This window comes from Prionailurus viverrinus, chromosome B4, assembly GCF_022837055.1.
Source record: "Prionailurus viverrinus isolate Anna chromosome B4, UM_Priviv_1.0, whole genome shotgun sequence".
Lineage (NCBI taxonomy): Eukaryota > Metazoa > Chordata > Mammalia > Carnivora > Felidae > Prionailurus > Prionailurus viverrinus.
Window position 1 is genome coordinate 124,846,107 of NC_062567.1, and position 19,341 is coordinate 124,865,447.

Consider the following 19,341-nt stretch of genomic DNA (forward strand, 5'->3'; position numbering starts at 1 on the left):
CGGCATGTAGTAGGTACCCAGTAGCTAACTGCTGGGTGAGGAACTGTGTATATTGGGGAAGAATCGAGACAAATGATTTCCAGGGGCTGATCTGGACTCAGTAAAGCCTAAATGGGTGCAAGCAAGGTAGCAGAGGTGAAGTTTTCTGTTTTGTGGCCAAGGGAAGGCATGTGGTTAAAGTGAAAGGGTGAACTGGGAGGAGGAATCACTACACAAATATACCCTTCTAAAAGAGAAAATAAAATGCATCTGAAGACAACAGATGCTGAGAATTTATAATGGCCAACAGGAGCTAGAATTGCTAAGGGGTGCAGTGACATCGATAAGCTTTATGCCAGTTCAGTTCAGCCCATCTTGATTCAATTCAACTTGGCAAACACTCATTGGGCCACCCTATGTCCTGGATACTGGACTAGGCTCAGTGTGCAGAGATGACCCCATCCTAAGGCTGGTCTCTACCTGGAAGGGTGGACTAGTTTGAAACCAGAGTGGAGGTGTGGTAAGGTTAGCAGCGTACCTGAGGAGTGAGCGGGGAGCCCTGGGAAAGCAAAGGAGAAACCATACTCACTCAATGTGACCCCAGAAGGTAACCACGGAATGTGCCTTGGAGGATGGTAGGGTTGGTATAGTGGGATCTGTATGGTGGTAAGAGAAGGTAAGAACTGACGTGGGTCAGACAGATGCAAGTTTGAATCTTGGTTCCAGCATTTTCTAGCTGCATAACCATGCATATCTCTGAGTCTTTAAATGAGAGTGATCTCCATCCCGATATATTGTGTGGGCTAAAGGAAATATTCCCATAAATATCTTAGTACAGTGGGTGCTACTATTGTTTTTCAGTAAGCAGAGACACAAGAAGAAGGCACTGCAATGCCAGAAGGAGCAGAAACACAAGCCAGATTGCTCTCCTTCCAAGAAAATAATGATAGGGAGAGTTGCTATTCAATGAGTGCTTTCTATGTCTGAGACATGGGCCTAAGGTCTCTATAAGCACTAACTTATTTCAGGCTTACAAAACCTCATGAGGAAGACTTACTATTATTATCATTCCCACTTAGTGACAGAAGCCACCAAACCATATATGAGAAACTCCGTGCTCTGCACCATGACTCTCCATGGTGGAACCCATCACAGGCTAGGGGAAAAGAGTCAGTTGGTCCAAATGTGATGCACCTGCTGGAATGTAGGACAGAATGTAGACTTCGACAGGAGAATCTACCTATATTCCAAATGTATGATGTTGACTCCCTTGCTGAAGAGAGTGGGGGTGGGTGGTAAGGTGCGGCCCCAAGTAACCTTGGTTGTGAGTGGAGGCTGTATGACTAGATATAAAAGGAGCCATACATGAACGCTGTACTGCACTGGATGAAGCTCTTTCCCACGGGGCTCCAACTTAATGGTTCTGCAATTGTATTGGGATCAAACAAATAAGTAAATAGATGGCAGATGGTAGGAGCCAGGTATTTCCCTGTTTGGTTGGGAAGTTCTAGATAAGCAATCTGGAAAGGCTGAGATGATTCATGTAGTACTAGATGAGAGTCAGACACATCGATATGAACTCTCTCTAGCTTTAGATAGAGCTGGTTATATATAGAAATAATTACAGATACGTGGGCATACAGGGGTTAAGGGACACATGTATATTTCCTAGCTCTGTCTGCTGAGAGGCCTTGGAAACAATGACAGCCCAGTAGCAACAAGGCAAAGGCCTGTGTGCAGGGCAGGAAGTGGGCCAGAAAGGAGGTTGGGGGCAGAGAGGATGCTGTATGCTGAGGTCTGACATGAACCCCCTCCCTCGGACCGGGGCCAACCCAGGGTCCAGGAAAAGCCATAACTAATGACAAATTGGAGCTGCCAGGGCAGAAAGGCTCAGCATAAAGAATGCGGCAATGAGCTAATCTTCAAGAAGAGAAACTGGGACAAGGTGTCGTCAATGTCAAGTGGAAATGCGAACAATGAGGAGAGGAGGGAAGTGATATCATGATGGATTGGTTGCAGGCCTCAGGAATGCCCTGGACTGCTGCACTGGAACGTTCCCCAACTCAGAGGGGGCAGGGAAGAGCCGATCTTATCACCCTGAGGGATCTGAGAGCAGTGACGGGTCTGGCCTGGCTCATGGGTGGAAGAAAGAGCAAAAGAATTCCTGGAGAACGGGCTCCATCCCTTCTCTGGGAATCTTTCGTTACCGGGTCAACTGCCAGCATCTTGTGCAGCCCACAAAACCTAAAATTAACATCCAGCCCCTTCACACAGAAAGTTTGCTGACCCCTAGTCTAGGCAACCCAGGTAGTGCCAGAGCAACCCTCGGTAATACATAAATGGATGTGTCTGGCTGTGGTCAATACAACTTTATTTACAGAAACAGGTGGCAGCTGGATTTAGCCTGTGGGCTGTGGTTTGCTGACCCTGGCCTAGAGCACAAGCTCCACTGTATAGCAGCATACAGAGAGATTTCCAACTGTCCATGGCTAGACATTGCCGTCCTCACATATGGAGCCATGCACACAGTCAGCGCTCCATTAATGCTTGGCAACCCGGCACTGGTTGGCTCTCTCGGGTCTTGTCATTTTAAGCAGAACCAACAACCACATTCCAAAGTGAGACCCAGAGAGGCCTTGGAGCAGATAAGACCTCCCACCTATTCAAGGACTCATGACCGCAGCAGCTCCAGTGTGAGTCATCCTTTGCCAGAACTACCCCTGGGGTGAACGTGTGCTGGATTTTCTGGCATCCATTCCTCCTTCCTTTGTCATGGCACCTCAGTTTCCCCTGGGGGAATGACCCCACCCAAAAGGCATTCATCTTGGTGGGACTCTCCATATTGGTTTTCTGCCTTTCTCTAATCAGTAAGCATGTGACCTAAGTTGGATTAATCAGCACTGTTTCCATGGAATCACAACCTTGAGTTAAGCACTGAAAATGATTCGGGCAGATTCATGTCCCAGTGGGGGTGCCATGAAGATTGCCTGTTGCTTCTGGCCACCCAGATTCCTGGAGCTGCCCTGGATCCTTATCTTTCTGAAATTGATAGTTTTGTGGTTTTGTTTTTAGAGTTTCTGATCACTCATGGTTTTCTAATAAAATCCCTTTGAAAAACTCCCTCAGGTTAGTCAGATGTGGTTATTGTTGCCTGCAGCTGGAGAGATCTGGTGTAATCTCCTAATTAGTCTTATTAGTTCCAGAGAACCCCTTTGCAGCCCATGGCTCCAGAACCATCTTTTTATAAATACAGGTCAGATGATGCCACTTCTCTGCTCAGAAGAGAATAGAACAAAAGCCCCAAGCCCTCAGCACGGCATTCAAGACCCTCCTTGATTTGTCCCCAGGTTTCTCTTTCAGCTTGGTCTCCTATGGCTTACATCCCATACATACTCAAAGTTCCCTCAAACATGCCAAATGTCTGACTTGCTCTGGGAGAAACAGCTCTTTTTGGGTAGACAGATGTCTACCCTGGGATGCTTAGCTGTACTGACCAGAGAGGAAGGCAGTAAGGAGACATAAAGGGAGAATAACGATGTGCTGAAGGGTCTCTGCCCTGGGGTGGAGGAGACTGGCCTGAACATGTATCTCTAATCACTGTTCCTCCTACATTCTCCTCCCACCCTTCCTCCCAGCCCCCTAGCCCCCACCCAGGGACTCACATGTAAGCCTTGTAGTTGGATCCAATTTTCTGGATGCGGATGTCGTACTTCGAGTCAATGAAGGCCTCAGTGGTGGCATAGGTTTTGGCCATTGCCACCATGCTGGTGATGTCCTGGTAGTCATGCTGGTTTTCTACTTTGATCTGTGTGGGAAGATGAGGGGGTGAGTGCCACCTGCCCAGCGTTCATGGAGCACCTACCCAATGCCAAGACCCAGGGTTCCGTATATAGTGACCTTGAGAAAGTCACCTGCCTAGCAGAAGTGACAGACATGGGAAACTAGTCATTCCACTAGAATGCAGAGGAGGAAGGGAACATTCCATCTGGCTGGTCAGGAGAATCTTTATAGAACAGGTGAGCTCTGAACAGAGTTTGAAAGAATAAATACATGTTTCAGGAGGGGCATTTCTCTGGAGGATAGAGAGGGTGGGCAAAGCAGAGGCAGGGGAGCCACTGGGGAGCAGGAATGGGCAAGTGGTTCAGACTGGCCGACAGGGCAGGATGGTGAGGGATGGCTGAAGTGGGTTGTCAGGAAGTAGGCCTTGGGGGACTTCAGCCACTTTGGTAAGAGGCTGAAGGGTCTGGAAAACCACTGGAAGAATTGGAGGAGTTGAAACAAGAAAGTAGCCTCACTGTATTTTAGAAAAATCCCTCAAGTAGTTATATAGTGGGTTGAATGGAGGGTTGAATGTGATATGGGATAGAGACCAGTTAGGAAAAAGGGACTGTATGTATATGTGCACATGGTATGTATGTGCTGGGTGTGTGCATGTGGGTTGTATGTATGTGTAGTTTGTGGGAGACATGTATGTAGCATGTGGGGGACATGTGTGTGGCACACAGGTGCAGTGTTTGTGGTGTATTTGGTGTGTTTGCATGTGTAAGATGTGTGTTGTATGTGGTGCTCGTGTGTGCAAGCAGTGTGTGTGCATGTGTGCATGCATGTGTATACACTGGACAAGGTTAGTTGTGCTTGGCCTAAGGCCTGGGAGAGAAACTCGCACTGTTTACTTAGCTGAGGCCAGGAACACGAATTTGGGCCCTGGGGTCAAGGAGAGATCCCAGGAGAACTTCCAAGGCCAAATGCAGGGGACCAAACCAAGGCTCTTTGTGCTCTCAAGACAGAACAGAGGCTGACTGCAACTGGCTATGAACAGCTGGGAGGGCCGCCCCCTCCCGTGTCACTTCCGCCTGGACAGCAGAGGGTTCTGATGTTGGGCCAGAGGCAGGGGGAGCCCAAATTCCCTGGTGGGGGTTGGCCAAGTGCCGGGAAGCTTGTGGGGGGGCTGTTCTGTCTCTACGGTCTCTCCTCAAGGTTCAACCAGTGCCCTGACAACTCCATCCCTCCAGGACGATGCCCACCTACAGCCCACAACTTACAAAACAGCTTCACAGTTCTCTCCTGGGACACAGAATAGGGTTGCGAGGTGGGCAGCATGGGCATTAGTATGGTCATTTAACAGATACAGAAACATATCTCTTGCCTTGTCTAAGGCCATATGGCAGCTAAGCACAGAGCTGGGAAGGAAGCTCGGGACTTCAAGAGCACAACTATTCTTCAAACCATCTCCAGGGTATCTACAGGTGCATACCTGCTGTTGCACCCCCACAGATGGGAAATAATGATGGGGAGTGAGGCTTGGTGCACCTTCCCTTTTTTTGGCTCTTGGAGAGTCCCAGCCTCGCAGCCATGACTCTGAGTCCCACTTTGCAGAGAAGATAAAAGTGGCCAAGCAAGAGTTCCCTATTTTCTATTCCTTTCCAAGCTCACCAGCTTTCTGCTTCTTCCTCCGGGTGACTGTGTGCCGCCTCCCAACCCTGGCTGAACCTGTCCCTTGTTCTAGGTCTTCCTAGACTGACTGCTCACTGGCCCCTCCTCCTGCAGCAGGAGGACCCTTAAGCTCATCTGGGTATCTAGTCTCTCAGCTAAAGACAGCTCTGTTCCAGTCTCCCTCACAGGTAGATATGGCCAAGTCTCAGAGTCTGGTCAATGAACACGCAAGTGGTAGTTGCTGTGAGCAACCTCTGAGCGCTGCCTTTATGACAAAGGGAATCTCCCCTTTCTCTTTTCCTTCTTCTACCTGACATCTCAGACCCCAGGATGGAAGCTGCATGTTGAAGATGGCTGAGTAATAAGGTGGATGGAACCTGGATTCCCAACACCATGGAGTCCCCGAATCTGCCCTTGACTGAGCATGCTCAGACTCTTACATGAAAAAGTAGACTTTAATCTTGTTTAAGTCGCTGCTATGTTGGTGTTTGCTGAGGCAGTCACACTACATTCCTGCCTTATCTTTATCTTTGGCTCTCTGTTGATGCTTTATCCTTTGGGTCGACATGATCATGGGAATCATAGATTCTCTTCGAATTGTTCCTGCTTTTCAATACCCTGGGGCCTCACTGTCCTCGGTGTGTCCCTCCACATTTCCCACTCACCCCTAAACCCACCGTCTTCAGATTTCATTCCCTACCATTCAGCTGAAACTGATTTGGCAAAGGTCACCTGTCACCTCCTCACTGGCAAATCCAATAGCGTTCTTTTGACTGGCATCCCGTTGGGCATTCCATGACATTCGAAATTGCTGAGCTTTTTGAAACTCGGTTTCTACCCCACTACTCTCTTCTGGTTCTCTTTTTTCCCCATCAACTTCTTCACTTTATTGCCTCCCCTTCCTCCAACTTCCCCTTTAAGGATCAGAGTGTTTCCTCTTCAGCCAACATTTGTGATCTGGTAGAAAGAATTAAAGTTACCAACATAAAACAATGGGTGGGAGACAGCTTGTTTAATTCAGTTCTATCAATGGATGGCTCTGGAAAGGACCAGAACTTCTTCTGCTCCTCGGTTTCCTAGACAGCACAGCATACACTGCAGAGTGTCTCGTAGACTTCTAGCTGTCCACAATGTCCCTTCTTTTCTACAGTCATGAAGCACCCAACCTGGGGGCATATGACCTCTCACAGAATAAATATCACACTTCCCCATCTCCCTGGCGCCTGTGTGTGCCCATGTGATCATGTTTTCTGCTTCTGTGAGCAGAAGTGGGGTCCGAACTTCCAGGCCTATCACTAAAGGGAAGGGCAGGGCTTTTCCTCTTCCTGCTGGCTGGAGTGTGGACCATCTATGACCTTGTGGCTGAAAAGCAACAGCTCAGGAGCGAATGATCAACAAGATGGAAGGAGCCTGGGTCCTTAAAACCAGGGAAGCTCCACAGGAACCCTGGGCTGCTCTTGCCCAGACCACTGTGTGAGAAAGTCCTGGATTACTGAGGTCACCTTAGGTCTTTGTTATACAGCTGAACTTTGTCCCAATTATTACAGGAGCCCTACGTACATATTTGCTGAATGCTTCAAGCATGCATTCATTTATTCACAGGATAGACAAAAGAGCACAAAGAGAGACAGTGTAGACATAAGGGTTTAATTAATTAATTAGCTAATTAATTAGTGGTCAGCCCAACCTCTTTTTGTGCTCCTTTTTGAGTGTTTCGGGGTGGGGGATGCCCATCCTCCCCTCTCCAGGAGTGAGAGGTTTCTTGTATATGGGCTCTTCTAACACCCAAGGACAAGCCCCGACCTGATGTGCCTCGCCATTTTATTGTCTTTTCCTAACAGAGGGCCTCCGAATTGTGTGATGTCTGGGCCCCAAAAAAGCTCAGCTCTACCCCTGGCTCCACCCATGTCTGCCTCCCATCACACTGTCGGCTTCTGAAGGACAGACGATGTGTCTCCCTCCCAGTCATAACACAGGTGCCTGGCACGTTACAGATGTGCCAAACATGTTTGCGGGATCACATTTAAGAAGGCTGGATAAAGATCCACTTGTAACTTGGGAGGGGGCAGGAGAATGGAAGGAAGGATGTGGGAGTTTGGGAAAAGGCCAAGAAAATGTGTCTCAGGAACACGTGTCTTTTTCAAGGTGAATTTTTCTGTAAATGCTCGGCCTGAATCCTGCACTCTCCGAGGTTTGTCCTTCTGTCATGAGAACCTGACTGAGTCAGAACCTCAGGAGAAGTGGGCAGGGGGCCTGGAGCCGGGTGGGTGGGTGCTGGAGGGGACTCTGGCATGCTCCTCAGGCAAGAGGCTAGGCGGGGTCAGAGGGAATTGAGGACGGGCAGCCACAGGGATGGTGAAATGGTTGTTGGCCTGGGGAGGGAGTCTTGGCACTCTGCTTTATTTACTAGCTGGAAACCCCTCCAAATATTCACAGAGACAAGCTGAAAACAGGAAGTCCTAAATGAGCTGTGATTCAAGATTACCCATTTGCTGCTCTGGGAACCTGCAGTGGGGTCACCATGGACTCCCTGACTCTGAAGCCTCACACCCACGTCCCCACCTCCCACTCCCCTCCTCTCCCTTCCCTGTCTTTTCTCTTCTTTCCCTTTTCCTCTGCCTTCCTGGTCTTTGCTCTCTCTCCCCTACACTGCTCTACCTGCTGTTGTGTGTTTGTGTGTATGCATTTGCTTCATCCTGAGGGTGAGCAAAGTGGGAGCATGGAAACAGAGAGGGCGGAAAGGGAGGGAAACTGGAGAGAGGGGTTAGGGTACAGTTCTGAATCTCCTTGACGGGCTTAACCTCAGAGGTCTCCTATTCCAGCCTAAGATGGGCCAGTCATTTTCTCCATCTTTGGTAGATTGTCTGCATTTGCTTGAACACCTCCAATAACAGGGAGCTCATTACTGAGCAAGGGGGAACTTGTTCTATGGTATATTACAGCCAGAGTGAATGAATGGTCCCAGTTATTGATTACACAGGGTAATTCTGAGCCCTCAGCCTTGTGTCTGCTCTTCATGCATTTGAGGAGAGCCAGTCAGGTATGCCGAAGTCACTCTTCTTTAACTCACCTTCATGTGAGCAGGTTCCAGAGCCTTTTACTACCTTGAAATGCTCTCATTTGACAATGTCTTAAACTACGTGGTGCCCGGAATCACTAGCCGAGACTGGTTAAGACTGTACCTCCCTCTGTGTGGAATAGATCTGGCATACTCCTGCCTCAGTGCCTTTGCACCTGCCGTGCCTTGCTTGCATGGCTCACACCCTCACATTCAGGTCTCTGCTGCACATTACCTGTGCAGAGCTATCTTCCCTGACCACCAGATGTGGGGTGACTCCTCCCACCCAGTACTTGTCATCCATCATACCCCGCTTAATTTTTGTCCATGGTGCTTCCACCACACTTCACACCATTATCTATTTATTTGTTTGTTGTCTCTCTTCCCTACTGTTCTACTAGGATGTAAGCCTTGCAAGAGCAGTGCTGGATTTCAAGCACCTATAACAGCACTTAGGGAACAAGCCCCCGATAGATTCAGTTAATGATTGAATAAATACATCTAAGTGTTTACAGATATGTGTGGAGTGCCCATTATATCCAGATCATTACTGACTGTTTTTCCAGATACTATGCTGGAGGCTGGGGGTACAATAGGGAAACAGAGATTTATGATTTTTATCCAAATGGAGCTTTAAGCCTATTCATTACTTGCTCCTATTAATGTACCTTCATACAATGTTAGTTTTTCTAAGATCCATATGGGGCTTGTTCTAAGCTAATGTCTTGAGGTCATTTTATTTTTTTTTATTTATTTTTTTTATATGAAATTTTTTGACAAATTGGTTTCCATACAACACCCAGTGCTCATCCCAAAAGGTGCCCTCCCTTGAGGTCATTTTAAAACACAAGATCCTGATCATTCACATCTCTCTGAGCGTGTACTTGAGTGGATTTAGTCCCAGAGCAGGACTTTATATTTCCCGCTGTAAATGTAAGGCTCTCTTGTTTTCATCGATCCCGTCATCTTCTAATATTTACTCTGTCATCGAACCTGTTAACTATCCCTCTCAGCTCCATTCATGGTTTTGGTGCACCCTTCCCACACCTAGATTCAGCTGTTTGATCTTATTTAAATCACTTCTCTGAGCTTTCGTTTCCTTATCTGTTAAATGTGATAACAACTACCTTGCAGGATTATTATGATTTATTATTATTTTTAAAAAATAATTATTTAAGTGTTCATTTATTTTTTGAGAGAGAGACACAGAGTGCAAGCAGGGAGGGACAGAGAGAGGGGGAGACACAGAATCCAAAGCAGGCTCCAGGTTCTGAGCTGTCAGCACAGAACCTGACGCGGGGCTCGAACTGATGAACCGTGAGATCATGAACTGAGCTGAGGTTGGATGCTTAACTGATTGAGTTGCCCAGGTGCCTCGGATTATGATTTTTCAATGAAAGTATGAATGTCAAAGGACCTACAAAGCATAGTGTCCGACACCTAGTAGGTACTCAATAAAAGATCATTCTCTTTAATTAAATAATCATTGTGATTCTTTGTTGACATTGAACCATCAATAAATACTTTTTTATATAGTTATTTACATAATTATTCATCCAGCTACAAGATCTATCTCCTGTATAATCACCCAAATTGATGAGGAAAAGTCTTTTTCAGATCAATTCTAGCTAATTAATGCAGAACTAGGACATCATCCTTCTGCAATGATCTCCCTAATGCAATAATGGATCTAGGCAACATTGATCAAGGCAAGACCTTTGGGAAAGGCTGATGGGGAACTTCCTAATGTGTGGATCAGGCAGACAATACCTGAACTCACAGATCAGTCTTAAATCTCAAAAGACAGACATGACTGTGTCTACAGATAGGGAAGAGACACACCCACTACCAGCTATATTCTTGTCAAAACCCAGACCCTGAATCAGATCAAGTCTCTATATTCAACCACCAGTTTATAGGACATACAGACAATAAGAGAACACCATGGATCTATAATTGGCCAAATTCAGACTGTAGAAAATTCTACAGAGAAAAGAGCTCCCCCCTCCTCCTTATAAATAAGTGACAAACCAACCACAAGAAAAGGAACTGTTACAGATCAAAAGAGACTTCTGTCATACCAACCACATCACGTGTGAAGGCCTTGTTTGGATACAATGAGAATAAATCAGTTAACAGCGAACTGTTGAACACTGACTATGTATTAGATGATATTAAAGAATTATTACTATTTTTTTTGTATCCTAGTGGTATTTGTCTTTGTTAAAGGGAAAAAAAAAGGAGTCCTTATGTGTTGGAAACACATACTAAAATATTTATAGGTGAAGTTATGTGATACCTGAGATTTGCTTTAAAATAATCTGGTGAAAAGCATAAGAGACTCTTAAAAACTGAGAACAAACTGAGGGTTGATGGGGGTGGGAGAGAGGGGAGGGTGGGTGATGGGTATTGAGGAGGGCACCTTTTGGGATGAGCACTGGGTGTTGTATGGAAAAAAATTTGACAATAAATTTCATATATTGAAAAAAAAATAAAGCTGACTGGGAAAAAAAATAAAATAAAACTTGAATTCGGATGGGAAAAAAAAAAATCGGGTGATCCATAGAGACAGAAAGTAGATGTGTGGTTGCCAGGAGCTGAGAAGGGAGAATGAGGAATGACTTCTGCTGGATATGGGCTGATAAACACTTCTTAGAACTATGATGGTGATGGTTCCACCTTGTGAATATACTTCAACACCACTGAATCGTACACTTTAGAAGGATGAATTTTATAGAATGAGAATTATATCTCATTTTAAAATAATGAAAAAGTATTGAGTGGCATTTGCGAGGATGTGTGGAGAGGTATGTAAAACCTAACTGACCATTAGTGAATAATGGTTGAAGTTGGGTGATTGGTACAGGGGGGATACAGTCTACCATTTTCTCTTCTGTTATGTGTATTTGAAAATTTCTGCAATGAAGTGTTTTTAAAAAAAAGCAGGACTTGGGGCACCTGGGTGGCGCAGTCGGTTGGGCGTCCGACTTCAGCCAGGTCACGATCTCGCGGTCCGGGAGTTCGAGCCCCGCGTCGGGCTCTGGGCTGATGGCTCGGAGCCTGGAGCCTGTTTCCGATTCTGTGTCTCCCTCTCTCTCTGCCCCTCCCCCGTTCATGCTCTGTCTCTCTCTGTCGCAGAAATGAATAAAACGTTGGAAAAAAAAAAAAAAGCAGGACTAAAAGAGAAAGACAAAAAGTGAGAACATAAAATTGTGCTTCAAATGAGGTTACAAGCCATATGGTAATACCTGGCTAGGGGTGTGTGACCCCCCTTTGGTTGTGTTCATTGTAGGAAACTTTGGTCAGTTACTCAATTCAGTCTCCCTAAGAGGAAACCAGGTGCCTGAGAGAATTACAGCCATTTTTGGAATTAAAGTCCAGGTGAAATCTCCTGGGGCCCTCCTATAGGGGGCGCTGCGATGTGTAACAAACGTCAACAGCGCTCTCTTGATATTTGCTGTTTCTTATGATCCCCCTTAGTGGAGGCTCATGTGCTTATGTCATCTTAAAGTGTGGTTTGAAGAAAGCAGTTGTGCAGATGGCCAATAAGTGCAATCCAATGATCAGTTTGATCCCTTTTTTATAGTTTATTTTTATTTGAAAAACTAGTACATATATACACACACACAGCAAAATAAATAAATAAATAAATAAATAAATAAATAAATAAATAAAAGTCAAAGATGTAAAAATGAAACCTGGGAAAAAATAAGTATGTCTTTTACTCTAAATCCCAAGCCCCCTGGTGAAAAGATCTCTTTGTACTCTTCTGGAAATATTCTACGAATAGAATAGTGTACGAGGCTGTAAGATGAGTCTCTTCTTGTCTGTGATGGTTAATTTTATGTGTCAAGTTGGCTGGGCCATGGTGCTCAGATATTTGGTCAAATATTATTCTGGATGTTTCTGCGAGGGGCTTTTGGTTGAGATTAACATTTATTTATTTATTTATTTATTTATTTATTTATTTATAATATGAAATTTATTGTCAAATCGGTTTTCATACAACACCCAGTGCTCATCCCAACAGGTGCCCTCCTCAATACCCATCACCTACCCACCCTCCCTCCCACCCCCCATCGACCCTCAGTTTGTTCTCAGTTTTTAAGAGTCTCTTATGTTTTGGCTCCCTCCCTCTCTAACTTTTTTTTTTTTTTTCCCTTTCCCTCCCCCATGGTCTTCTGTTAAGTTTCTCAGGATCCACATAAGAGTGAAAACATATGGTTTATATACACAATGGAATACTATGTGGAGATTTACATTTAAATCGCTGGGCTTTTGAGGTAAGCAGATTGCCCTCCATAATCTGAGTGGGCTTCATCCGATCAGCTGAAGGCCTGAATAGATCAAAATTCAGCGTCTTCAGCCTACCAGTTTACTCTGCAGAGTTTGGACTTACCTGATCACCCACAATCGTGTGAACAAATTCCTTAAAATAAACCTCTTTGTCTACCTATATACACTTCTTATTGCTTCTGTCTCTCTGGACAAATGCACTGTTTCAGTTACAGCTGAATCAAGAAGAGACAAAGGTGCCACCTTCCAAAGTAAGCTGGGACAGAGACCTCTGTGGCCAACAATAGGGTAGACTTACCCACACTGATATAACAAGGTTGGGTGGGTAGAGAGTCAAGATTGTGAGGTGATGATTTCCTTGGAGAAAGCTGTGTCAGCTTACTACTCCCCCTGATACGTCTGGTAAGAGCAGCAGTGGGACACTCAGCAAGCCTGATATGTGTCTTAGCAGCAAGACAGGGCTGGTGCGCTGGAGCTGATGCCCTCCCAGGCCACCTGTGGCTGAGCATCCCAGACAATGCTGCATCCAGGCTAGGAAAATGAGTGCTTCCTGTTAACCACGGTGAGCTGTGTGGGAGAGAGGCCAGCCCTGAGCCATTTAAAATCCTGCATGGAGGGAGCACTGGCTAAAGAGGAGATACTGCCACCTCCAATGTCACCACCCTGGTCCAAGCCACCATCATACCTCATTGGGCCACTGTAATCATCTTCTATTAAAATTCCTCTTGCCCAAGCCAAACCTCAGATCGATTGCTTTAGCATCTCTGGGTGTGGGCCAAGGCATCAGTATTTCTGGAAGCTCCCCAGGCAGTTGTGTGCAGCCCAGGTCGCAAAGCATGACACTATGTGATCTGGGTCCTGCTTATTTCTCTTTTGCACCCAGCCAAACTTGTCCCTGCCTCACTGCCTCTGTCCTTGCTGTTCCCTCCTCTTGGAAGACTTTTCCAGAATACCTTCTAATGGCCTGCCTCTTCAGGTCTCAGTCCAGATGACCCCTTAGTGGAGGCTTTTCCAACTCTCTGACATAAAGCGGCCCCCTTCCTTGCCCACTCTAGGAAGTCTCTACCAAATTACCCGGGTTTATTACTATTACTTCTTTTCTTACCATCTTTGACTATCTGAAATTACATCTGCTAATGTGCTTATTGTTTCTCCCCTCTGCAAAAGATGTAAACCAACAAGACCAGGGACCTTCTGTGTCTGGCTAGAGAGACAATATAACAGTGTTCAAGAATGCAAACTCTGGGATGCCTGGGTGGCTGAGTCGGTTGAACAACCAACTCTTGATTTCAGCTCAGGTCATGATCTCATGGTTGTGGGATCGAGCCCTGCGTTGGGCTCTACGCTGGGCGTGAAGCCTGATTAAGCTTCTCTCTCTCTCAAAAAATAAAAAAAATAAAAATTAAAAAAAAATAAAACAAACATCCATATATATATATATATATATATATATATATATAAAATGCAAGCTCAAATCCCAGCTTCATCATCTATTATCTGTGTGACTTTGGGGAAGTAACTTAGCCCGTCTGTGTCTCACTTTCCTTATCAGCAAAATGTTGGATAACTTGTTGATGTAAAGTAGTCACTCCACCTCAAATGTGGATCACTCGCCAGATTGCTATTGAACATGATTGGATTGTTGTTGTGCATTAAGTTAGATACCACATGTAAATAATTTGGAAGAATGCTTGGTCCCTCACAAGCATTCAATACATGTTAAGCTCTTATGATTATTATCATTCCCTCTTGTACCCTTGACAACCAGTATTGTGCTTGGCACACAGTAGGAACTCAACAAATGTTTGCTGAAAGAGCAAAGGAAGGGCCTGTCATGGTAATAGCTGAGTGAAGGGAGTCTAGGCAGCAGGAAAAAGCAAGTGCAATAGCCCTGAGGCTGATGGTACTTATTGAAAAGAGACTCACAAACAACAGATAATTGGGCCTTAACATCTTCTTGTGGAAGCTGAGAGCTAATAGGGTTTCATGCTTTGAACAGGGGCAATCCCATCTCCCTATACAGATGAACACAAACAATGGGGTCATGACCCTTCCCAGAAAATGGTCTGGAATCGACCCGAGACACATGAGCGACTGAAGTCTACTGCCCTATTTCAATAGCCTAGAAAACATTTCAGGCAAATGTGACCAGGGGCTCACCCCGGCCAGATCCATCTCCATTGAGTTCCCATAGGAGGCCCGGTGTGGAACATGCTTCTTCCTGGTATGATGGCCCAGACCAGCTTGTTTTCTTCAAACAAAGATAAATAACTACATGAGGCAATTTACAGAACCAGGTCATTTATGAATAAGCTAAAAGTTGGAAGGAAAGCTACCAGAAGTAATAACTGTAGCTTCAGAACACTTGCTCTGTGGTCTCTCTTTTTGGCGATGATCAGCTAGCAGGCCCAGCTGGACATTCAGGCCACTCCTAGCTTAAGATAATAAACCGTAACCTGGTGCACAAATGGATGCTTGTTTTTCTGTGTTTGTAACAGGAAGGCATACATCCAGCTCATTCCAGACTGGCGTTCACTCATTAAGAAACTAGTTAGATGGGGTGAAGAGGGACGGGCTGAATCTCCGTTTTCCCTCCCAGTAAATTTTTACCAGTCTTGCAGCTCCTGGACTCTCGAGGCAGGATTAAGTATAGGTTCTGTGCGTGTATCGCTAATGTCAGGCCATGCTTACAGGTTAGCTCAGAATTAATTCCCGAGGTAGGCACCGAAAGCTCAAAAGAGGTAGGTAAGAGTTGCTATAACCTAATGGAGAAGTTCCCAGACTTTCTGGGTTCATGGCTTCCATCTTAGGAACTATTTCACGACCTTCCTAGGCCAAAAGAAATACCAAGCACTTTTAATTATTAATAATAGTACTTAGAGATAAATACCTTACTAAGTACTTATTTCCTAACAACTTGGTAATGGTTCGAAAAAAACACACATAATGTTTTTACTTCCTTTAAAATAACTACAATTACTTATTAATACGACATGTGTGCTTGTTGGGCACTGCACAAATCCTCAGACCTTGGAATTGGATCGGACACCATTACCGTCATTTCCTGTTCCACACTGATGTTCACATGGTACTTGCTTTTTTAGCACAACCACCACCAAAAACCCAGCTTTGCAAAGACGTGATGTCACTGAACAGAACATGTTGTAATCTGATGTTGAAACTGCGAACTACCTCGGCTAGTAATTTGCATGATGTCTGACAAATGTCGAGAATTGCCGTTCCCTTGAAAATTCAAAATATACCGTGCTGCCCCAGGGCGTCTGAATGCAGGGTTTGGGATCTGTGGACCTATGTTACTACTTTTGGCATTCTCCCCAGCAGTAAATAACACAAATCTCTGGTGCAATATTCCTGGCGAAAGCCTGCCTGTTTCTCATGGAAAATGGAGGTCTGGGAAACCAATGGGGGTGGAAATATCCAATGAACCAATCTATACTTCAACCCAGTCCACGCTTTAGGAAAATTAAAAGGGTACTACACTTTTTAAGATGGTATGTTGCCTCAAAAGGCCCATGTTCTTAGTGCAAAGGTGGTTTAGAGTAAGCTTGTTATTTAGAATAGTCCTTAAACATACCTGATATAAAATAAAATGTCATCCAAGGGCCATATTAAACAGATAATTAAGGCCTAGTCCCTGTCATTGAGGAACTCATTGTCCATGGAAGAGACAGATACACGGACAGCTCAACAGAGGGCTGCCCTGGGCGTGTAGCTGAGGGACCCGGGTACCTTCTGGGGTGAGGGGGGCAGGAAAAGTTTCCCAGATGAGGGGCTGGATACCCACCCGACTTACTTTGTAATGATCATGGGGAGAAGGATGAGTTTTAGTTCAAAGTTTTATCTTCTTTTGGGTTTAAATTAGAAGTTTTGTCTTCTTTATTTTATGTATGTATGTATGCATGTATGTATAGAGACGGGGAGAGAGAAAGAGAGAGAGAGAGCGAGCGAGCAAGCTGGGGAGAGGGCAGAGGGAGAGAGAGAGAAAATCCCAAGCAGGCTCCATGCTCAGCACAGAGCCCCACACAGGACTTGATCCCATGACCCTGGGGTCAGGACATGAGCCCAAATCAAGATTCAGATGTTCAACTGACTGAGCCACCCAGATGCCTCTTGTCGTCTTTTTTAAATGGCAAAATAACAGTTCACAGTGATATTGTTATCGGGCTTTATTTATCTCCACATTGTATCGCTCAGTCTTTCGAGAAACCTTACCTATTTTTTAATGAGCACTAACTATGTGCCAGGAACGGTACTACACAGCTTACATATATTATGTCATTTGCTCTGGAAAAACAACCCTAAGGGCTTCTGGCCATGATGTAGCCACACAAGCCCTGTCTCTGTAAAGACATATAAAGCTAGAAAAAATGTACGAGGCGACTGTTTTGAGGCAGTGGAAATAGGCACTAATGAGGTGCAGTCCCTGAGAGAAGGGAAAGTCAGAGGGGGCACCCATGTTCTCCTGGCCCCTTTTCTAGCCTCATCTGTTACTCTCACTGGCCTGTGACGCCCCAACACAGGGTCTCCTGGCACCTCCTAAACACGACCTGCCTTTAGGCTTTTGCATATGCTGTTCTCCCTCCCTGGAAGGTTCTCTCCTTGTGTTCCTCTCGCAAGGCTGGCTTGCTGCCATTCCTCAAGCCCCTGTTTAAATGGCGCCACCTCCATCTTCTCTGAGAGCTCCACCATGCTGGTTTCCTTTTTAACAGCCTGTTCTCCTGCCTTGTACTGAATACAGTTTATAATCAGCTATCATCTGCTCATTTATATACTGTCTGCCTCTTGTTCTAGCTCATGACTTCTATACCTGGCACAGCACCTGGCATGCAGCCGGTGTTCAATAAAGGGAAGAAGGAAGGGAAGGAGGAAGGACACATTAGATCGTCCCCTCCCCTTCCTGGGGGGACATGGGGGATCAGGGAGTTAGGAGGAAGATGATGGAGACACAAGGAACTCCTCCTCTCCTTTTACAAAAGTTCCTGAAAAGTTCATGAAGGATTTGGAACTTGAAGACTGCATGTGTCCACTGTATACCACCCCCGCCCCCTGCCACCCAGTAACCTTGAGAGGGAGATGTTGTCCTCTCCCTCTTACAGATGAGGCTCAGAGAAGTGAACGACTTGTCCAGGACCCCCAGCTTGTAAGTGGAAGGATGGACACTCACATCCAGGCCTGCTGAGTTCAGAACCCCATGATCTGTTCATGACACTGCCCTGCCCTGCCCTGCTTAATGGCAAAGGATTGAAGCGACTTTTCTCTTTTCCTACCTTTTCCTTTCCCCACTTATCCTTGTCTGGCTCTTTTTCAAGTTCTACTGACAGATGGATTTGGGCTGGCAAAGTACAGTTCCTGAGAGCACAGTGGGGCAGATGGCCAGTCTCTTCCTGGAAGGACCCAGGGAGGGCAAGCTCTACCAGCCAAACTCCACAGCCAAGGTATCCCCCAGCTGGAACCATGGTCCTGATGATTCAACCCAAGAGCCCTCTGGCCAAGGCAGCCCATGCCAGGGGACCCCGGTGTGGCTGAGGCTCAGGGCTGAGTCACAGGGCAGTCTGCCACCACCTGAATCACCCGCTCCACCTCTGGCTGGAAAGAAGAGTCTGGGGGGCTGGGGTGGGGCCCTGGGCTGGGACTGTGTGTCTCATCCCATGAATAAATAATAATGATGATTGTAATAACAACAATAATGCACAATGACAGCTACCTTTAGTGAGTGCTTTATGTGCCAGGTGCTATTCTAACAACTATGTATTAACTCACTCAGTCTTTATTACAGTCCTATGCAGTAAGTACAATGATTTCCCCATTTCACACATGATAAAACCGTGGCCCAGCAAGGTTATGTAATTGGCTGCAGGACCCAGGGCTGGCACGTGGAAGAGCTGAGATACTAACCAAGGTCTCTCAGACTCCGAAGCCCAGCCATTCATTTCACAAATGTTTTTCGAGCCCTTACTACAAGCCAGGCACTGTTACAATGGTGAGGTTGGGTGAGAAATCAATAGACAAATACATGACATGTTAGGCGGATACAAGTGTTACGGGGAAAAGAAATGAAGCTAAGGTGGGTAGGGCTTACTGGAGGTTAGGGTGGGGATGTTATTTCACACAGAGGTTTTCTGAGCCCTCCTTAAGAAGGTGGCATTGAGCAGAGGCCTGAAGGGAATGAAGGAACGAGTCACAGGCCTACCCTGGGCACAGAAGAGCAAGGGTTGAGACTGTGTGTACTTGACGAGTCATGAGGAGGCAGGTGTGCTTGTAGCCAACAGGCTGAGGCCAGAGGGGTGGATGTAGGTCAGGGCAGTGGGGAAGGGATACAAGTCACGTAGGGTCTCAGAGCCAACGTGAGGACTTCAGTTTTTACTCTGAATGCCATGGGGCCCCAGGGAAGGTTTTGGGCAGGGACATGACATGATCTGACTTATGGTTTCAAAGGATCACTTTGCTATGAGGAGACCAACGCAAGGGCTAAAAAGGCAGGAGATCTGTTGAAAAGCTAGTTTAATAATACAGTGATGACAGGGCTTAAACCAGGGTGGTAGTTTCCAGAACGG

General features: G+C 45.9%; 1 protein-coding gene across 1 annotated transcript in view; it reads right to left on the reverse strand.

Moving 5' to 3' along the window:
• The window catches only part of SYN3 (synapsin III), a 419,700-nt gene that overhangs the window by 22,667 nt on the left and 377,692 nt on the right, over positions 1–19,341 (reverse strand). The window contains exon 7 of the mRNA XM_047865448.1: positions 3,642–3,784. Coding sequence (XP_047721404.1) covers positions 3,642–3,784 — 143 coding nt within the window. The remainder of the gene's footprint in view (positions 1–3,641; positions 3,785–19,341) is intronic.